At 41.5% G+C, this 19,078-nt stretch overlaps 1 protein-coding gene across 1 annotated transcript in view; it reads right to left on the reverse strand.

Moving 5' to 3' along the window:
• Window positions 1-19,078, reverse strand: part of PSMB2 (proteasome 20S subunit beta 2) — a 33,448-nt gene continuing 14,370 nt past the window's right edge. Inside the window, exons 4-6 of the mRNA XM_077753177.1 lie at window positions 4,487-4,649; window positions 2,952-3,001; window positions 1-235 (exon numbers count right to left, since the gene is read on the reverse strand). Coding sequence (XP_077609303.1) covers window positions 128-235; window positions 2,952-3,001; window positions 4,487-4,649 — 321 coding nt within the window. The 3' untranslated portion in view covers window positions 1-127. The remainder of the gene's footprint in view (window positions 236-2,951; window positions 3,002-4,486; window positions 4,650-19,078) is intronic.

Consider the following 19,078-nt stretch of genomic DNA (forward strand, 5'->3'; position numbering starts at 1 on the left):
TCAATTTGTCCAGATTCAGCTTTATTCTGAATTAACCATCTATCAAGGATACACGTCAAAAGAGTAGAAAAAGATGAAGGAGCCCATCAAAAAAAGTTCCCTGGCAAGTTGGAGGGAAGGCATGAGGTTAGGAGCCCTGCTTAGGGAAGGAAATGTTGTCCAGGTCATGGATGCCATTTTTGTCAATGATTCGAACACTGAAGGTTGGCAGATTCAGGATGAAGCGTTTCTGGAGCTGTAGAGAGAGATGAAGAAAAATCAGTCAAAAAGTTTTTATTGAGCACTAACTATGGGCCAGGCTCTCTTCAAGACACTGGGCATACAAGCAGATAAAAAATTCTTGCTTTTGTGGCACTTGTATTCTACTGGGGGCAGTCAGTACCCAACATTAAAGAAACGCCAAACTGCAGCTGGAGTCTGGAAGGTGGTGAGGGAGAACTGGGAAATGCAGCTGGGAACTGGTCTCTGGTCAGTCAGCTAATGAAGAGTAAGAAAATCCAAAGCTCTATTCCCCACAGTCTGCTACCAATCAGTCTGGTAAACACAGACTTCTTTTTAAAAATGTCTCAAGGTAATCAGCCAACAAAGGAGTGATTGCCCTAGAATAAGCTTTGGACCAAAGCAATGTTCTCCTATGTCCCAAGAATTTAATCCAGTCACCACAGCCCCACCCACAGACATTATAAGGAGTGTGTGTGTTTGTGTGTGTGTGTGTGTGTGTGTAGCCACAGGAATGGTGGAAGGGTGTTGGCGGGACTGCTCTTGGAACAACCCGCTTCTACCTCCTTCAAACCAAGCTGACCTGTGATTAAAATAACATCTCATTAAGACTTTCTGCTTGAGAAGCTGTTCCAAACAAGCTGTGCTCTACTGTGCATGGAAGCAGGTAGCCCCACTAACCTGGCTAGAGATTATGGAAGAACACAGCTGGAAGAAATCTTGGCTTCCGTGGCCACCCTTCCTGGACACCTCACTTAGTCTCCAGAGAGAAGGTACAAAGCTCTCTACTTGCTCCCTAAGGAGCATATCCCAGACATGTCCACCTCTCCAGGCCTAAGCCCTCTCTCCTGTGATATTTCCCATCTCCTTTACGGCTGAGGACTGGCATCAACAACCCACTCCATTTCCAGAGTACCCTCTGGTTGATGACTTCTATGTCCAAAAACAAGCTCCAAAATCAAGAAAAGGTGCCAAGAAATGTGGGTTTCTAAAATGATCGTGTTTAGGGTCCACAATGAATAAAGTCTCAAAGCACTTGGTATGCCAGTGGCTTCTCCCTCACAGCCCCTTGTAACACTTGGGACTGCTGGACTAATATGGCCTCTTAGCTGAATGGCTAAGGAAAGCACATGAGTTTATTCTCAGCTTCTGCTTTGTAAAGGGAATTCGTAAACAGGAGGAAGAAGGGGACACTGTAGACTGAAAAAGACAGGACTGTACAAGAGGAAAATTGACACTATGCCCAGGACTCCCACCTGCTCTCACCCTCCTACTCTCTCCTCGACCACAAATTCAAGTTCACCCTTAGGCCACAAGAACAGTAAAAGAATTTAAAAGCCTAAGGGAGCTGCTTTCTCTTCCTCCTCATCCTCCATATATACCCCGAAGCCTTAGACTCTTAGGAGCAGTATTAGAATGGGTGGAGTCCATGTTCTTGGCCTCATAAACTAAAGGCTACTCTCCTCTTCTGCGTAAAGCCTCCCAGTTGCTTTCTATGCCTCCTGAATTCTCAGGGAAGGCTTTCTCTCCAGGACTAATGGACTATTAAGAAAGCAGACACGGGGCACCTGGGTAGCTCAGCTGGTTAAGCATTTGGCTTCAGCTCAGGTCATGATCTCACGGTTTGTGGCTTTGAGCCCCACATCAGATTCTGTACTGACAGCTCAGAGCATGGAGCCTGTTTCAGATTCTGTGTGTGTCTCTCTCTGCCCCTCCTCTGCTCATGCTCTGTCTCAAAAATAAACATTAAAAAAAAATTTATAAAGAGCAGACAGCATGGCAACCCCAGGTGACACAAATACATCAAGTATAAAGTCTAAGGTAGAAGGTTTTTTTTTTTTAATGTTCATGATTTATTTTTGAGAGAGAGACAGCAAGTGTAGAGAGACACAGCATGAGCAGGGGAGGGGCAGAGAGAGAGGGAGACAGAATCCAAGGCAGGCTCCAGGCTTTGAGCTGTCAGCACAGAGCTCAATGCAGGGCTCAAACCCACAAACCATGAGATCATGACCTGAGCTGCAGTCGGACATTTAACTGACTGAGCCACCCAGGCGCCCCATTCTAAGGTAGTTCTTTTTTTTTTTTCAATGTTTTATTTCTAGGAGAGAGAGAGAGAGCGTGAGCAGGGGAGGGTCAGAGAGAGAGGGAGTCACAGACTCTGAAACAGGCTCCAGGCTGGCAGTCAGCACAGAGCCCGACGCAGGGCTCTAACCCACGAACCGCGAGATCATGACCTAAGCGAAAGCCGGACGCTTAACCGACTAAGCCACCCAGGCGCCCCTAAGGAAGTTCTTAAAGTATGACCCAGTTACCGACTGCAGCGAATTCACCTGGGACTGCTAATTAAATACTCAGACTCGACACCAAGACAACAAAACTCAGAATCTATACAGGAAGGGAGGAGTAAGGGAGCCATGAATCTGCTTAAAAACAAACAAACAAACAAACCAGTTCCCAAGATGATTCTCATACATGCCAAATTCTGAGAATCATTAGGCTGGATGAGCCAAAAAAAAATGGTAACTAAATTATAAAATTGACAATGATGACAAGGTAACCCAGGAAGAGTTTGTTACCCACCAAACTCTATCCCTGGTAGCAACTTCACATCTGGTTAGTGTGTATTTACTACACCTTCCGGCAAAGATCAGAAAAAAATTCAACCAAGGAATGGAACAATATTGGCAAACAGAGATAAACATTCTTTTCAGGATCCTGTGGGAGCCACTCACCTCCTCTAGACATTTCCTAAGAAGCTCCACTGCCCTCTCACGAGAGATAGCTGAAAGAGAACACAAAGGCCATGTATTCAAGGTGTTGCCATTAAGTCCAACTGTCTGCCACAACTTTTAAATTTCACTCTTCTTCAGGTCAGTATGCTACACAAACGGAAAAGGCAAAAAAAATGCCTAGCCTTCTAGCTTGCAACAAACTTATTCCATATGCAGTGGAGGGTGCCCCAGACCCAGTGCTCTGGCAGCCAGAAGCCATTGCAAATTGATTTGCTACACAGAAGGGTAAGCATGACGGAATTCTGCCTCCCATGGCCAGGGCCTGCCTCTAGAGAAGTCCAGAGGCTTGCCTCTTTTTTACAGCCCATCCCCCTCACCCCTACCCACCCCACCCTTTTAGACTAGGGCTTAAATCAGTTCCATCTGCCCTAGCCAGCTGCAAATCAGGGTAAGGGAGGACAGGGCCAGAGTTTTAGCCTCACTTTCCCAGCTGGGTCTCAGTTTAACAATGGAAAGAGAATTCATGGGATAGGGCTGAGACTCTCACAAAATAGGAGCCAAAGGAACTGTCCACAAGCATGGCAAACTGGGATGACATATTATGCAGTTAGGCTTCAGGGGTGGTTAGTGGTGATTTTGGTGGGCAAGTCAGCCGTATTACTGACAGATGCCAAATCAAGAAACAGTCACTAAGAGTTAACGATCTTCAGGATGCGGCCTGGAGCTCTGGCGCAGCTAAGGCTGAGTGAGAGGACAGCACCAAATAAAGAGTAAAGAAGCCAGATTTTTACTGTACTGATAGGGAAGAATGGAATTTAAGGAGAGAAATAGCTATCTGTGCTGTATCTATAGCCTGTAAAAATGAACAATCCCAAATGCCTATTGCTCACAGTGGCTAAAGTCAAGGTTGGGATTGGAGTCGGAAGACAAAATTTAGCACAAAAGCGTCCCTGTGCTGGAAGCTTTCCCAAGCTAACAGTTTACTGACAAGTGGAAAGCCTGCTCTTTCTTACAGGAGGGGCAGGCATTAGGTGATGAGAACCAAGGGAGAGGCTGAGGCTTGTGGCCTTAAAAGCTTTGATGTTTAAGCAAAGAAACCCTTGGTTGTCATGCTGGGGACCTGTTCACCCACATCAGCTCAAAATAAGTACACAAACCACTTGGTTTATTTGCTCATTCTTTATAGCTGAGATGCTAATAAGCAACTAGGCTGGGCAAAATGAATTAAAAAACTGAACTTTTGTACCTGAGAAATTACAGTTTTACTCACTACTGTAGCACCTTTTTAAACAAAACAAAACCCAGCTCTGGACATATGCAGTATCTCCTTTTGTCTGGTAAAAGAAGAACTTTTCTTAGCTTTTCAAGAACCCTACTGACTGGAGGGGAGAGCAACTTCCAGAAGGTACCTGGATGTGCTTCCTAGGATCCATCCTCTATTTAAGCTCTGACCACCCAACTCCAGGGGTGGTGTATACAACCAGAAGGCAGTTCAGGACACAACTCTATTCCCTACCTAGAGTGCTAGAACTTACTTGGAGTGTAGTATCGATCCAGGATACTGAGAGTCAGGAAGGCACCATAGCCATGGGCTGCAAAAGGGGCCTTGGCCAAGGCTGCCAGGTAGTCCATGTAGTAGAGCGCTGGCCCCTCATGCTCATCATAGCCAGCTAGGAGGAGGTTGACATGATACGGGGTCTGCAAAGACATGGAGACAGACATGGTCAAAGCAGTAGCACCAACATCTCTTTCCATGACAAATGGGATCGTTCCAATTCTTGATGAATATGAAGGTAACAGCAGCTAAGGAAATCATGATGAAAGTAAAAATTGAGAGAAATCTAAAGGCCTGAGACTGTGGTAAGAGGTAAAGGGAAGTCGGCTTGTTTGAATAGAAGGGCACTGGGAGCACTTACAGGTATTCAAAAAAGTTGCTTTCATCTTAAAGCCTGCAGACAAGAACCTGTTACAAAAGCAAAGCATAGGTGCTCTTACATCTTTCCTGACTGCTGAAACCAACAAACACAATTCTGAGAGTGTCAGGCTACAGAGTAAAGAAAGAAAGCAGCAGTTCCAACCACATCTTCCAGAAGACACAGGTTCCATCTGGGCACCTGGACCAAAATCTCATGTGTTAGACCAGAAGCCACAGTATTAAAGAAACAATTTGTGGGGTGCAGAAGGATAGTAGGTCTCAAAAATTTAAGTCAAATCACTAAACATTTAAAAAAAAATTTTTAAGTAGGCTCCACACCCACCATGGGGCTTGCATGATCTACTGCCTGAGCCAGCCAGGCGCCTCTCAAATCACTAAACATTAATGCAGACAGTAATAATGGAAGTCCATAAATGCTCTAGAAGAACTGTGGAAACATAGCAACACTAAAAGAACTGTAGATTTAGGTGAAATGCTAACATTTTTCTCATATAAGAAGTCTCTCCTAAGGTAACTATAAAGTAATTTTTATCAATGAGACAAATAAAAAGTAATTCACAGGTGTTCTTTCTTTGTATTACCAGCAAATCTAAACATGCAAGTTTCTACTAAGAACCTTTACTAACTTGGACTTGCTCTTCATCTCCAAATGGATGATTATTTTTTTCTATACCAGCTGGGCCATTTACCATGTTAAATTCAGCCTGTGTATGGTCCTAGGCATCATCAGTGGTGAGACTCCCATTTTACATGGCTTCCTTTTTCTCTGCAAAATGTGTTTTCCACCTTGCATTTGCCTCAGTGGGTAGTGAGCAGGCCTTGCTCGAGGCTATGTGCCCATCCTTAAACTTACATATGCAATTCAGTGCACATTAAATTAAACGGAATACATTTATGCAACCTTTTAAAGTAATAAAGCTACGGTATAAAGCATAAAGTAATAACACTAGCGGTCCTAAAAGTGACACCTTACATTTTTTGAACAATGATTAACATGGGCACTTGGAAGTTTGAAGAAACTTATGTTAGAAGAACACATGAAATTATTATATATTAACTTAGAATTCCAAGCCAGTTGTCCTAACATTTCCTAAAGATTACAGTGTACCCTTAACTTGCAAAAAGTTTCTGCCTTGGGTGGATGATGGATAGTCTGAGAGGCGTAAGGACTGACCAGCAGTAGTCAAGTTTTCTGAGAAAATAATTACTTGCTTGTCACATTTCCCAGTGGGTAGTGTGCTACACTCTGCCAGGCTCTGGAACTCTCTGCCACATTCTGCAACTATGTTCTTAGTAAGTCTGACCTTAGACAAGACACTTAACCCCTATGAGCTTCTGTTTCCTTATGTGTAAAACCAGGTCAATTAATCCTTCCCTTTTCTATCTTCTAGGGAGTATGGTGAGAAAAAATAATAGAGGTGACGCATCCCAAACTCTGGAAGAAAAGATGCTACCTACATTTCTTAGTATATTGCTATACCCCAGTCTCCTTTCGATAGCTTGCCACTTTAAACAACAAAACTGTTAAATTAGCTAAAGATAAAAAATATATATCTAAAAGAATTTTTTTCTAATAAAATTGTTAACTGTGAAAACCATACTGTAAAATCAGGTAGACATAGAATACCTTTGTGTTCCTACAGTTAAAAATTAGAATTAGCAAAGAGGAAACAGAGAGAAAAATGGGGAAGAGAAGAGACAGAGAGATGGCTAGGGAATTCTAACTGGTTTTTCTCCCCCAAGAGATTTCACAACACAGTCTCTTACTCATCACAAAAAATGTTCATGTTTTTGCTAAGAGGGTAACTCTACCATTCTTTGTTCACCGCCCAAAACACCCACTGTATGGTTAACCAGGACAATTTTATCAAGTTGTAATGGCAAATTAAGGATCCACTCAGATACTGAAAGAGGTCTAAACAACAGAACGTAGGTATGTTCCGCCTCTAGTGAGGATCTTGCCCATGCTATGAGATTACACTGTGTTAAAACAATGTGATTTTAAAAGCTACCACCAAAATATTTTACATGAAACTATGTCAAGAGAACTTAAAAAGCAAATGGTATTGCTTAATTGGTCTATATAATACCATTTATTTATGTTTAAGCATCTGATACAGACACTTATCAAAGTTGGTATTCAGGAGCCACAACACGTGGTAGAGAAGATAACTCACAAATTATTGTGTGACTTTGAATTACCAACTTTTGCAAGTGTGAGATACTTAAGCATAAATAAATGGTGTTAGCTAGACTAATTAAATCAATACATCTGTGTAACAACTTGCAGTTTCTGAAATTCTTCTGACAATACTCCATCAAAGATCTCTGGCTCACACTAGTTTTTTTTTTTTTTTAAGTTTATTTATTTATCTATTTATTTTGAGAGAGAGAGAGAGAGAGAAGGAGGGAGGGAGGGAGAGCAAGCAGGGGCGGAGAAAGGGAGAGAGAATCGCAAGCAGGCCCTCTGCTGTGAGCATGGAGCCCAAGAGAGAGCTCAAACCCACAAACTGTGAGATCCTGACCTGTGTTAAAACGAAGAGTTGGAAGCTTAACTGACTGAGCCACCCAGGTGACCCTCACACTAGTGTTTTAAAATTTCAAATGAAGTCTTGTACGCTGTCACTCTTGCACCTCTAAGAATCATGGTGTTCAAAGTGACAAAGCCATAGTTAAGAGTTTCTTGACTGTTATTGTCCCTCATGTTCTTGATTCTTTACTGTTTTCCTGAAATGAGACAAATTCTAAGCCTGTCAATTTTGTGCTATTCTGACAGCATACACACGTGTAACTGTGGTGGTATGCTTAGAAAAATACTTATGTGTAAGCTACAGCCCACCTATTAAAATATTTATGCCAATTATAAGCTCCATGAAGGCAGGATTATGTCTGGTTTGGTCAATGATATACAAGCATATAGTATATGCTCCATAAATATTTGCTGAATGAGTAAAAATCATACCAGAAAGCATTATATATTTTAATCTATATGTGGCTTATGCCTAGTATGACAAGGAGATGAGGAAAATGACTAAACAAATGTCAGAAAGTGATAGGTCCTACTCCCAAGAATTCAATCAAGTTTAAACCAAGTGCCAGCATCTCTCTGAATGCACATACATTGTTGCTTTTTGCTAGACTCCTGGGTCCTTCTCTTTCTACTCCCCTTTATTATATTTCTTAATCTTTATTTTTGAGAGAGCACAAGCAGGGGAGAAGTAGAAAGAAGGGAGACAGAGGATCTGAAGTGGGCTCCGCACTGACTGCAGTGAGCCTGATGTAGGGCTCAAACTCAAGAACTGTGAGATCATGACCTGAGCCAAAGAAGGATGCTCAACAGAGCCACCCATGCGCCCTTCAGTATCAAAAGACATTCATAAGCATCTTCACTTACAGCATATCTGCTTCACGTTCAACCTACCCTTCAGACATAGGTTGCTAAGTAAAGGAAAATTTAGGATACAGATCAGGCATTAGAATTGAACAAAAGGAAGAACAATAGCATAAATCACTATCTTAAAAAGAAATGTCTGGAAAAAATCTGTTCATGTCTTCTGCCCATTTTTTAACTGTATTATTTATCTTGTGGGGTGTTGAGTTTGATAAGTTCTTCATAGATTTTGGATACTAATCCTTTAACAGATATTTCATTTGCAAATATCTTCTCCAACATACAGATGACTAACAGACACATGAAAAGATGCTCAACATCACTCATCATCAGGGAAATACAAATCAAAACCATGATGAGATACCACCTCACACCTATCATAATGGCTAAAATTAACAACACAGGAAAAAGCAGATGCTGGCCAGGATGTGGAGAAAAGGGACCCCTCTTACAATGCTGGTGGGAATACAAACTGGTGCAGCCACTCTGGAAAACAGTATGGAGGTTCCTCAAAAGTTAAAAACAGAACTACCCTCGGGGTGCCTGGGTTGTTCAGTTGGCTAAGCATCCGACTTCGGCTCAGGTCATGATCTCATGGTTCATGGGTTTGAGTCCCGCGTTGGGATCTGTGCTGACAGCTCAGAGCCTAAAGCCTGCTTCAGATTCTGTGTCTCCCTCTCTCTCTGCCCCCTCCCCGCCATTGATGCTCTGTCTCTCAAAAATAAACAAACATTAATTTAAAAAAGAGAAAGAAAAAAACAGAAATACCATATGACCCAGCATTTGCACTACTAGGTATTTACCCAAAGGATAAAAAAATATACAGATTCAAAAGGGCACATGTACCCTGATGTTTATTTATAGCAGCATTATCAGTAATAGCCAAACTGTGGAAAAACCCCAAATGTCCAAACTGATGAATGGATATGCAGCATCTGGATGGTTCAGTCAGTTAAGCATCTGACTTTGGCTCAGGTCAGGATCTCACAGTTCGTGGGTTCAAGCCCCCCATCATGCTGTGCTGACAGCTCAGAGCCTGGGGCCTGCTTCAGATTCTGTGCCTATCTGTCCGTCTGTCTCTCTCTCTCTCCCTACCTCACCACCCACTCTCTCTCTCTCTCTCTCTCTCTCTCTCAAAAATAAACATTAAAAAAAGAACTGATGAATGGATAAAGAGGATGTGGTGTGTGTATATATATATACGTGCGTGTGTGTACACATACACACGGTGGAATATTACTTAGCCAACAAAAATGAAATTTTGTCATTTGCAACGATGTGGATGGATCTAGAATGTATTATGCTAAGTGAAATAAGTCATAGAAAGACAAAAATGATATGATTTCACTCATATGTGGAATTTAAGAAACAAATGAACATAGGGAAAGGAAAAAAAAAAAAGAGAGAGAGGGAAGAAAACCTAAGAGATTCCTAACAGCAGGGAACAAACTGAGGGTTCATGGAGGGAGAGGGTGGAGGGATGGGCTAAATGGGTGATGGGCATTAAGGAGGGCACTTGTTGGAATGAGCACTGGGTGTTACACATAAATGATGAATCACTAAATTCTAATTCTAACCTGAAACTAATTTTATCATACATGTTAAAATTTCAATAAAAACTACATGTTAAAATTTCAATAAAAACTTAAAAGAAAGAAATAGCTTTGGTAAACTGTACAGTTCAAAACCTGGCTGTCTTACCAATGTGTGGCTTTAGAAAAGTTAGTCACTTTTCTTCGAATTTTAGTGTTCTTCTTGAAAACATGGGCTAATACCTACACAAAAGGGCTACAGTGAAGATTCAAAGAGATAATGCATACAAAGAGATAATGCATATAAACAATAAGCACAGTGCCTAAAACATAGTAAAGGATTGATAAATACTAAAGTTATTACTAGGGAAACACAACCATCTATGAAGTTCACAGTGCCTATGAGACAGACATGGCAAGTACTCAGGGAAGCCCACCTACTCCTAGCAATGAAATACAATTCCTCATATAAGTCTTCATAAAGGGACATGGAGGGATGTTAATAAAAAGTGCCAAGCACACTGCCTGACACAAAGAAATGCAGCTAATGACAGTTAACTCCTCTCCCCTTCCCAGACTCTTTCAGGGGCCCAATGTGATTGTATGCACTATCAAAAGACATTCATAAGCATCTTCACTTAGAGCATATCTGCTTCATGTTCAACCTACCCTCACCTATCCTGAGACTGATACAGGCCTGAAGACACAGACATCTATAGATTTTCTGCAAGCCTGAAAAAACAAACACAAAAACAAACCCTACATCCAGTCTTGGAGAGTAAGTACCATTTACTAATTTATTAAGTACTTTCGTGCTATTTCTGCCACTATAGATACGTCCACTTGAGTGCCAAGCCTCACTTTCTAGCTACTTTTTCATTGGTTCCCTTCTATCCCATGAGCATCACATTTGAGAATCTGCCAATTATTCCAGGGAAATGGGAACAATAATCAATCATGACAGATTTGCCAGGAAACCTCTATCCTTTACAAAGTAATCATTGTTCTGTGCATGATATGATCTAGTCTTTGGTTGTCTCCACTATTCTAATTATTTAGATTGCAAATCAAGGTAATAAAACAAAGTTATGAGGTCCCCAAGGCAAGGAACTGGCTCCTTCACAACAAAGGCTAGGACTCAATATTATAAACAATTCTGAACTAAACTAAACATCCAGATGACCAATAAATGATCCAAACATTGAGATGAGACACTCCCTGCCCAATAATAGCCTTGAGGATCACCATCAATGGTTTACAGTACAAACACCAAAATACTTTAATTTTAAAAGTTGTATTTAATTGATAGAGAAAGAAAAAATTTTAAGTGAACCATCCTGGGAATTCAAAATGAGTTTTAGCTTCTAAAAAAAAGGTACCAACAAAATTTGGCCTCTTTTTACAAGTGGGGAAAAAAAACACTACCACACAAATGTGGTATCGTTTCCTCCCTTAAAAAATATACAATACACACTTATTTTATTTTATTTTTTTAATGTTTATTTACTTTTGAGAGAGCGAGAACCCAAGCAGGGGAGGGGGAGAGAGCAAGGAAGACAAAGAATCCTAAGCAGGCTCCAGGCTCCACACTGTCAGCACACAGCCTGATGCAGGGCTTGAACCCATGAACCATGAGATGATGACCTGAGCCACCCAGGTGCCCCAATATAAGTTTATTTTATAGTGGAGAGCTTTAGGAATGTCTGGGTGGCTCAGCTGGTTAAGTGTGACTCTAAACTTCGGCCCAGATCATGATCATGGGTTGTGGGATTGATCCCCGCGTCAGGCTCTGCACTGGCAGTGAGGAGTCTACTTGAGATTCTCTCTCACTCTCTCTGCAGTTCCCCTGCTCATGCTTATGCTCTCTCTCAAAATAAACTTTAAAAATAAATAAATAGGGGCACCTGGGTGGCTCAGTCAGTTAAGCGTCCAACTTTGGCTCAGGTCACCATCTCACGGTTCGTGGGTTCCAGCCCCGTGTTGGGCTCTGGGCTGACAGCTAGCTCAGAGCCTGGAGCCTGCTTCAGATTCTGTATCTCCCTCTCTCTCTGACCCTCTGCTGCTCACGCTGTCTCTCTCTCTCAGAAATAAATATAAAAAAACCATTAAAAACATTAAAAATAAATAAAGTGGCTTTCAGTCATTTTTAAATTTTTTCATCTAGGGGCGCCTGCAGCCTGCTTCAGATTCTGTGTCTCCCTCTCTGCCGCTCCCCCCATTCGCTCTGTCTCTGTCTCTCAAAATAAAGACATAAAAAATTTTTTTTAATTTCTTCATCTATACAATGGGGATAATAACAGCATCCATTATTAGGCTTATAGAAGGCTTAAATAAATAAATGTAAAGTGCTCAATGCAAATGCCTGTTAACAGTAATACAGATTAGTTATTATCATCATCACCACCACTTTCATTGTCACTTTTAGGATCTGACCACATTATTAACAGATCTGACCAGATAATAAGATCAACATGTCCCAGAGAGCCAATCTAATCATCTCTCTTTTTTGTTGTTGTGAAAAGGGATAAAATTTAAGCCAAGGAAAGTAGCCAATAAGCACATCTCTTATACATTTCTCCCTGGGATTGAAATGGACTTCCTAAGTACCTAAGCCCTGCAGAACTGAGCTGTTTCACTCTGTCCATTTGGGAGTGGGGGGGTGTACATGGTACACACACAAACTTTCCTCAAGTTAGGTGGAGTGTTTCCCTCCCTCCAACTCTTGTGCATACAACTCCTTGTATACTCCCTCTCTCATGAAAAAGAAACACTGTAGTGATTACGAAGAGTGTGAAATTCCATAAATTTTACAGCTAAAGAGAACAGTTGTGATAAATACACTGAAACAACAAAATCAGCGACGAGAGTCTGCGCGGTGACAAGCAGCGGTGTGACATCTGGCGGAAACCAAAGTCACAGCAAGGGGGAGAGAGGTGGGCGTGAGGAAGCATCCCGCCGAGCGTGGACACAGAAAAAGAGAGGAACTGACAGTCTTCCTTTGGAGCCAGGCCAGCCTTTGCCACCTCTAATTGAATAGGACGATGTCACTAGGAGTGAGGTGCTTTGGAGGTGCAGTTTCTTTTGCACTGTGCTGTACCTTGGAACTTTAAGCAGTGCGTGAAGCATATTTCCATTCCTGGAGTACTCTGGAAGGAGATACAGAACCACCAATGGGACAAAGGAGTCTGTCTAGAGATGACAGTGTTTTAATAAATAGACTCCTAAATACACTAAACAAAGACTGGGCTTTGAAGGGACAGTGCATGTGATTTCTTTTAGTCCAGTTGATGGTCAAAGCTCCCCTAAAATCCCATCTTTGGCGTTGCGAGTATTTCATAAAGGTGCCATTTACAGACTTAGAAAGAAGAAAAGCTCAACTAGCTTGTCTAACATCCCTTTTACAAATGTGGGGGGGACTCAAGTTCAAAAAAGGAACAGTGAGCATTGGTGGTATAGTGGTGAGCATAGCTGCCTTCCAAAGAAGGGACAGTGATGTGCCCCTAAGTCACATGGCTAATCAGGACCAGAATTTAGACTTCTGATTCCAAGTCTTGTGTGTTTTTCTAGAAAACCATGCTGCCTCCACAAAATGGCAATTAGTGTGAAAATATAATTCAATATGTAAATGTCAGTTCCACACTCAAATATTTCAGATTACACTGTTTTGCATACCAGTATCTATTGTTCTCTATTTCATGTATCACATCTTATATGACCTATAACACTTTAAGTTTAGAATTTTTTTTAATGTTTTATTTATTTCCAAGAGAGAGAGAGACAGCGTGAACAGGGGAGGGTCAGAGAGGGAGACACAGAATCCGAAACAGGCTTCAGGCTCTGAGCTAGCTGTCAGCACAGAGCCCGACGTGTGGCCCGAACCCACGAACCATGAGATCATGACCAGAGCTGAGGTCAGACGCTTAAACGACTGAGCCACCCAGGCTGCCCATAACACTTTAAGTTTTAAAAGGGCAGATTTAGGGGCACCTTGGTGGCTCAGTCGGTTAAGCGTCTGACTTTGGCTTAGGTCATGACCTCAGTTTGTGAGTTCGAGCCCCACACTGGGCTCTGTGCTGACGGCTCGAGCCTGGAGCCTGCTTCGGATTCTATGTCTCATTCTCTCTCTGCCCCTCCCCCACGTGTGCTGTCTCTCTCAAAAATAAATAAATGTAAAAAATTTTTTAAAAAAGGGTAGATTTAATGTCAGACCATATCACTCCTCTAAAGAGTCTACAACCATATATAACATGTAGTAAGTACTCAACAAATAGCAGTTATGGTATTGGTATCTGTTTATCGGATAAATATACCAATATTTATACCAGATACCAATACCATAACTGCTATGCCAATGCCCAGTTTTGCAAATTCATTAATAAACAAAATGGATCCATTATTATTTTCTTTTTTTTTTAAAGCTTTTTATTTTTAAACATTTATTTTTGAGAGAGACAGACAGACAGACAGACAGAGCATGAACAGGAGGAGGGGCAGAGAGAGAGGGAGACAAAGAATCTGAAGCAGGTTCCAGGCTCTGAGCTGTTAGCACAGAGCCCGATGCGGGGCTCGAACTCACAAACCATGAGATCATGACCTGAGCCAAAGTCAGATGCTTAACCAACTGAGCGACCCAGGTGCCCCCATTATTATTTTCTTATACTGGTGCTCTGAACTCTGAATCAGAAGTTTATTTCCAATAATCAACAGAATTCACTAGCTACTTGCTTTGCATGAGCTTGATGGCATAATTTTAAAATTTCAGTATCAATTTTGCCATTTTAATTAAAGAAAGACTTTGTACCTATGTTGGAATTGCAATGTTCACTATATTCAACACTTCAAAAAAAATGTCAAAGATGTCAACAACTTCCAACGGTCTTCACAACCTAAATACCTTTTCAGCTCTAAAAGACTGTGGCTCCACGGGTAGGCTGGAGAAGAACGTCTACCCCTACACCTAAACAATATAGGATACATGTACCCTGGTTTCAATCCTCTCCAGTGTCCTTTGTAAGGAAACCCATCAATCTCTTTTTCTAATAACAATGGTGATTATGCCTTAGGTATAAATGCACACAAGTTATAAAAGGCTTCAACCAAATCCTGCAAGAGCTGAGACTAGAACATAGGATAGTTATGAAATAGGCAGATACCCCAACCAACTTCACTTTTGCATTTGAAATGTGACTTTATTTATTTATTTTTAAAGTTTCATTTATTTATTTTTGAGGAGGAAAGAGAGCACAGGAGGGACAGGGAGAGGGAGAGAGAGAGAATCCCAAGCAGGCTCTGCACTGTCAGACTCGAAATTATAAACTGCGAATCATGGCTTGAGTCAAAATCAACAGTCAGACATTTAACTGACTGAGCCACCCATGTGTCCCTACTTTAAATTCAAAGTTATTTAGCATTTGCTGTGAGAAGCTTTATGCCAGGTGATGAAGATGGATGCCTAGGTCTCGAAGGAGCTCATGAGTGAGACAGGGGTAGGAGGATTCCAGATTGAGCAAACAGCAGACGTGAAGGTAAAGCAACATGGAGGAATGTAGAATGTTTGGGTACTGGTGAATATGGGACATGTACACCTAATGAATTAGGTCATTTCAGCATGTACGCCAAAGAGGAGCCAGTGGAAACCACTCCTGTTCCTCTGCTGTGCCCAGCCTTTTTCATGTCATAGGACGCTGCAGAAGCAGTAGGGATGGAGGGGGCGGAATGCAACAGGAGATACATTTAGAAGGTAGAATTGACAGGAATAACTAGTGGAATAGAAGATAAGGGAGAAAGAGGAGTTAAGAAGACTCTCAATAAGGGGAAAGGTGATAGAGCAAATATAAAAAACTCAATTTGTGTCCCAAGGAATGAAGACTCAAGATAGTCCTTTGGCCCTGGAGCTGCAAGTGCCCCATCTGAATATGGGGATAATATTGCTTACCCAACAGATGTGAGGAATGAAAAGTGCTTATCTGTGTTAAAGTTCCTGAAAGAAGACCTAGTGGGGCACCTGGGTTGCTCCGCTGGTTAAGCGTCTGTCTCTTGATTTCGGCTCAGGTCATGATCGCATGGTTTATGAGATCCAGCATCGCACTGGGCTGCGTGCAGTCAGTGTGGAGCCTGCTTGGGGTTCTCTCTCTCTGCCCCCCCCCCCCCCCCCCCCCATTCACACACATGCAATCTCTCTCTCAAAATAAATAAATATATAAATAAATATTGTTTTAAAAAGGCCTGGTAAGTAGTAGGTACTCAAAAAATGTCAATTGAATCTGAATTCTAGGAACAAAAAAAAGTTAAATACTCTGCATATTTCAACTTTTAGCAAAACTAGATTTTAAAGCTCCCCTTCAATAATTTCAAAATTTTTGTACATTTTACTTCTCTAAAGCCATCACTAGCCCCAAGTTTGAACCATTCTCCTATTAAAGTTGTAATCTTATCGTAATTAGAAGTTTAGAAATTTAATGAGTTGAAATGCAACATGGCACAGATGCCTTATTATACCAACTAGTTAACACAGTATTTGTTTTCTACATTAATTTTACTTGCTAATCAAAAATACTGCTTTCTCCCAAATAACATCAAAATAAAATTGCTGATTGTGCAATGGGAAAACCAACGCCACCACATGTGCAACAAGGCCACTTGAACTGTTTTTCATGAGCTGGCAGTTCCCAGGGAAAATTGAAGATTCCATACACCTTTAAGCCAGTTCTCAAAAATTTAAGTGCAGAAGCCATACTTTGTATGCTACTAGGCAAATGTTAAGGTGGACACGCTAAGGATGCCCATGAATATCTATGAATGTTGAACATCATAGCCGGTTCACCTTCCTGAGTTAATAAATCAGTCTGTTGGAAAACACGATTTAGGACTATGTATGACTGTATGTTTCTGGATGTCCATATCAACCAGATACAGAACACTAAGGAAATCCTGGGGAAAAGGGTGTTTTGGAGCCCTTTTATTAGAACAGCCTAGGTTCAACGTAAGTTACTCTTGTCTCCTCAACTGACCTGGAAGCTCCTCACAGGTCTCCCTGCTTCTCTCTTCTTTCCCCAGACAGAAGCCACTGGTTTTACCAAATCTCATCTGTTTATGCTAACAAGCTGCCAGAGTCCCACTGCTTTTATCATAAAGCTTTTCCATCAAAATCTTCATGACAAGGGGGCACCTGGGTGGCTCAGTCGGTTGAGCGTCTGACTTCGTCTCAGGTCATGATCTCACAGTCTGTGAGTTCGAGCCCCCATCTGGTCTGTGCTGACAGCTCAGAGCCTGGAGTCTCCTTCAGCTTCTGTGTCTCCCTTTCTCCCCACTCCTCCCCCACTCATGCTGTATCTCTGACTCTCTCTCAAAAATAAATAAACATTAAAATCTCAGCCATATTTATTTAGATTGCAGATTTTTATAATATATGTACATATATAGTAAAAACTATATAAAGGTATTTATTTATATATTTTTTCAATCAGTAGAGCCCTAATTTGTATTAGTTAAAACAGGTAAAAAATTAGGAGTAAGAGGCTCAGAGTATAAAAATCATTAGAAAACCCTGTGTCTGATTTAACACAACTCACACACACATTTTGGTCTGTGCTTCTGGTTTTCCTTTTGGCTTCACCTTTGCCTTTAATGACAGCTGGTCCTTTTAGGCTCAGGTTAGGTTCTGTTCCCAGAGCACCTATCTATCTGTATGGCCACTGCGGCACTTGTCACTCTGCAGTGCAAGTTCTCCATCTAAAGGCACACTTGGAGCTTTGCGCCCCTTTCCCTGGCCCCAAGGACAATGCAGGCTGCAAATCTGCTGAATGAATGACTATCAGCACTTGTGAACGTCTCAGCTATAGAATGCACATATTAGGAGGCATCAAAAAGGCAGTGTGGAGTTTTGGCAGGTTACTTTATAAAGATTCAGAGATTATTTCCTCTCCCTCTCTTCTTTTCAATCTAATTAATCCTATTTGCTCTGCTGTCCCCACTCAAAAGCAATGGTAAATCTGAACTTATTTTCTTCAACTTTTCAAAAAAATGTGTTATACTTCTTCCCCTCTTACCCTTTTTATTTTCGTAAGCTTTTTTTGTAAAATAAAACATACATATAAAGATGCACAAAATATATACATACAGCTTAATGAATAAAATGAATACATGTGTAACTAGCTCCCAGGTCAAGAAACAACTCCTGAGGCACCTGGGTGGCTCAGTCGGTTAAGCATCCGACTTCGGCTCAGGTCATGATCTCACAGTCCATGGGTGCGAGCCCTGCGTCAGGCTCTGTGCTGACAACTCAGAGCCTGGAGCCTGCTTCAGATTCTGTGTCTCCCTCTCTCTCTGCCCCTCCCCCGCTCACTCTCTGTCTCTGTCCCTCAAAATAAAATAAAGACATTTTAAAAATTTTTTTAAAAAAAGAAAGAAACAGAACTCCTTCCTTCAAAGACTTCTCACTGTCCTTCATTTTAGCTAACTGTTATTAGGGAGAGTATAGGAAAACCTCACAGAGTTTTTGGGATCAGCCCCTGAATTCATATCCCTGCATGATTGTGGGCCAGGGCAAAAAAGAGGCATCAAGTTGAATCACTATACTGTATACCTGAAACTAATATAACACTGTATGTTTACAAAGGAATTGAAATTTAAAAAAATAAATTAAAATAAAGGTATTAGGGGCTATGAGGGTAAAATTAAAAGAGGCATCAAGATGTCAGAGTGTATGTGTATTTGCATCTATGAGTGTGAGGGAATGCCCACACAGGTCAGGGCACTGGTTTAAAGCAATCCTAAAAGGCAGGGTAAACCGGTACTTCTAATGGTAAACATTTCCAAAATAAAGCATGTTTTTACTACACACAGTACTCTGCTGCTCCTGGCTTACACCAAACCTTAATAGGAAATCATATAATATTCAGGACATAAGTTTCAAAACAGTATGAATTTAGACCAATTACCTTCAACCCTATTGTGGGTAGGAAAGATGCTCTAAGTGAAAAATTGGCATTATGGGGTTGCACAATCCCAGCTACCCAATAAGCTCATTCCATTCTACCAGAACAGGGGTTCTCTCTGCTCACAGCAGGCATCCAACAGGGTAGCACATATATGCTCTCTGAGTGAGAAAGCAACACCTTCTCACATACAACCCCCTGGAGAGAGATGGGGAGGGGGAGAGGGGAGGACTTTACACCTGCAAACTCCTAACTCTATCAGCACTAGGGCTGGGAAAAACAGCACATATTAAAAAAAAAGGGGGGGAGGGGGGAATAGGGGTTTGGGGGAA

This window comes from Crocuta crocuta, unplaced genomic scaffold (assembly GCF_008692635.1).
Source record: "Crocuta crocuta isolate KB4526 unplaced genomic scaffold, BGI_CrCroc_1.0 scaffold303, whole genome shotgun sequence".
NCBI lineage: Eukaryota > Metazoa > Chordata > Mammalia > Carnivora > Hyaenidae > Crocuta > Crocuta crocuta.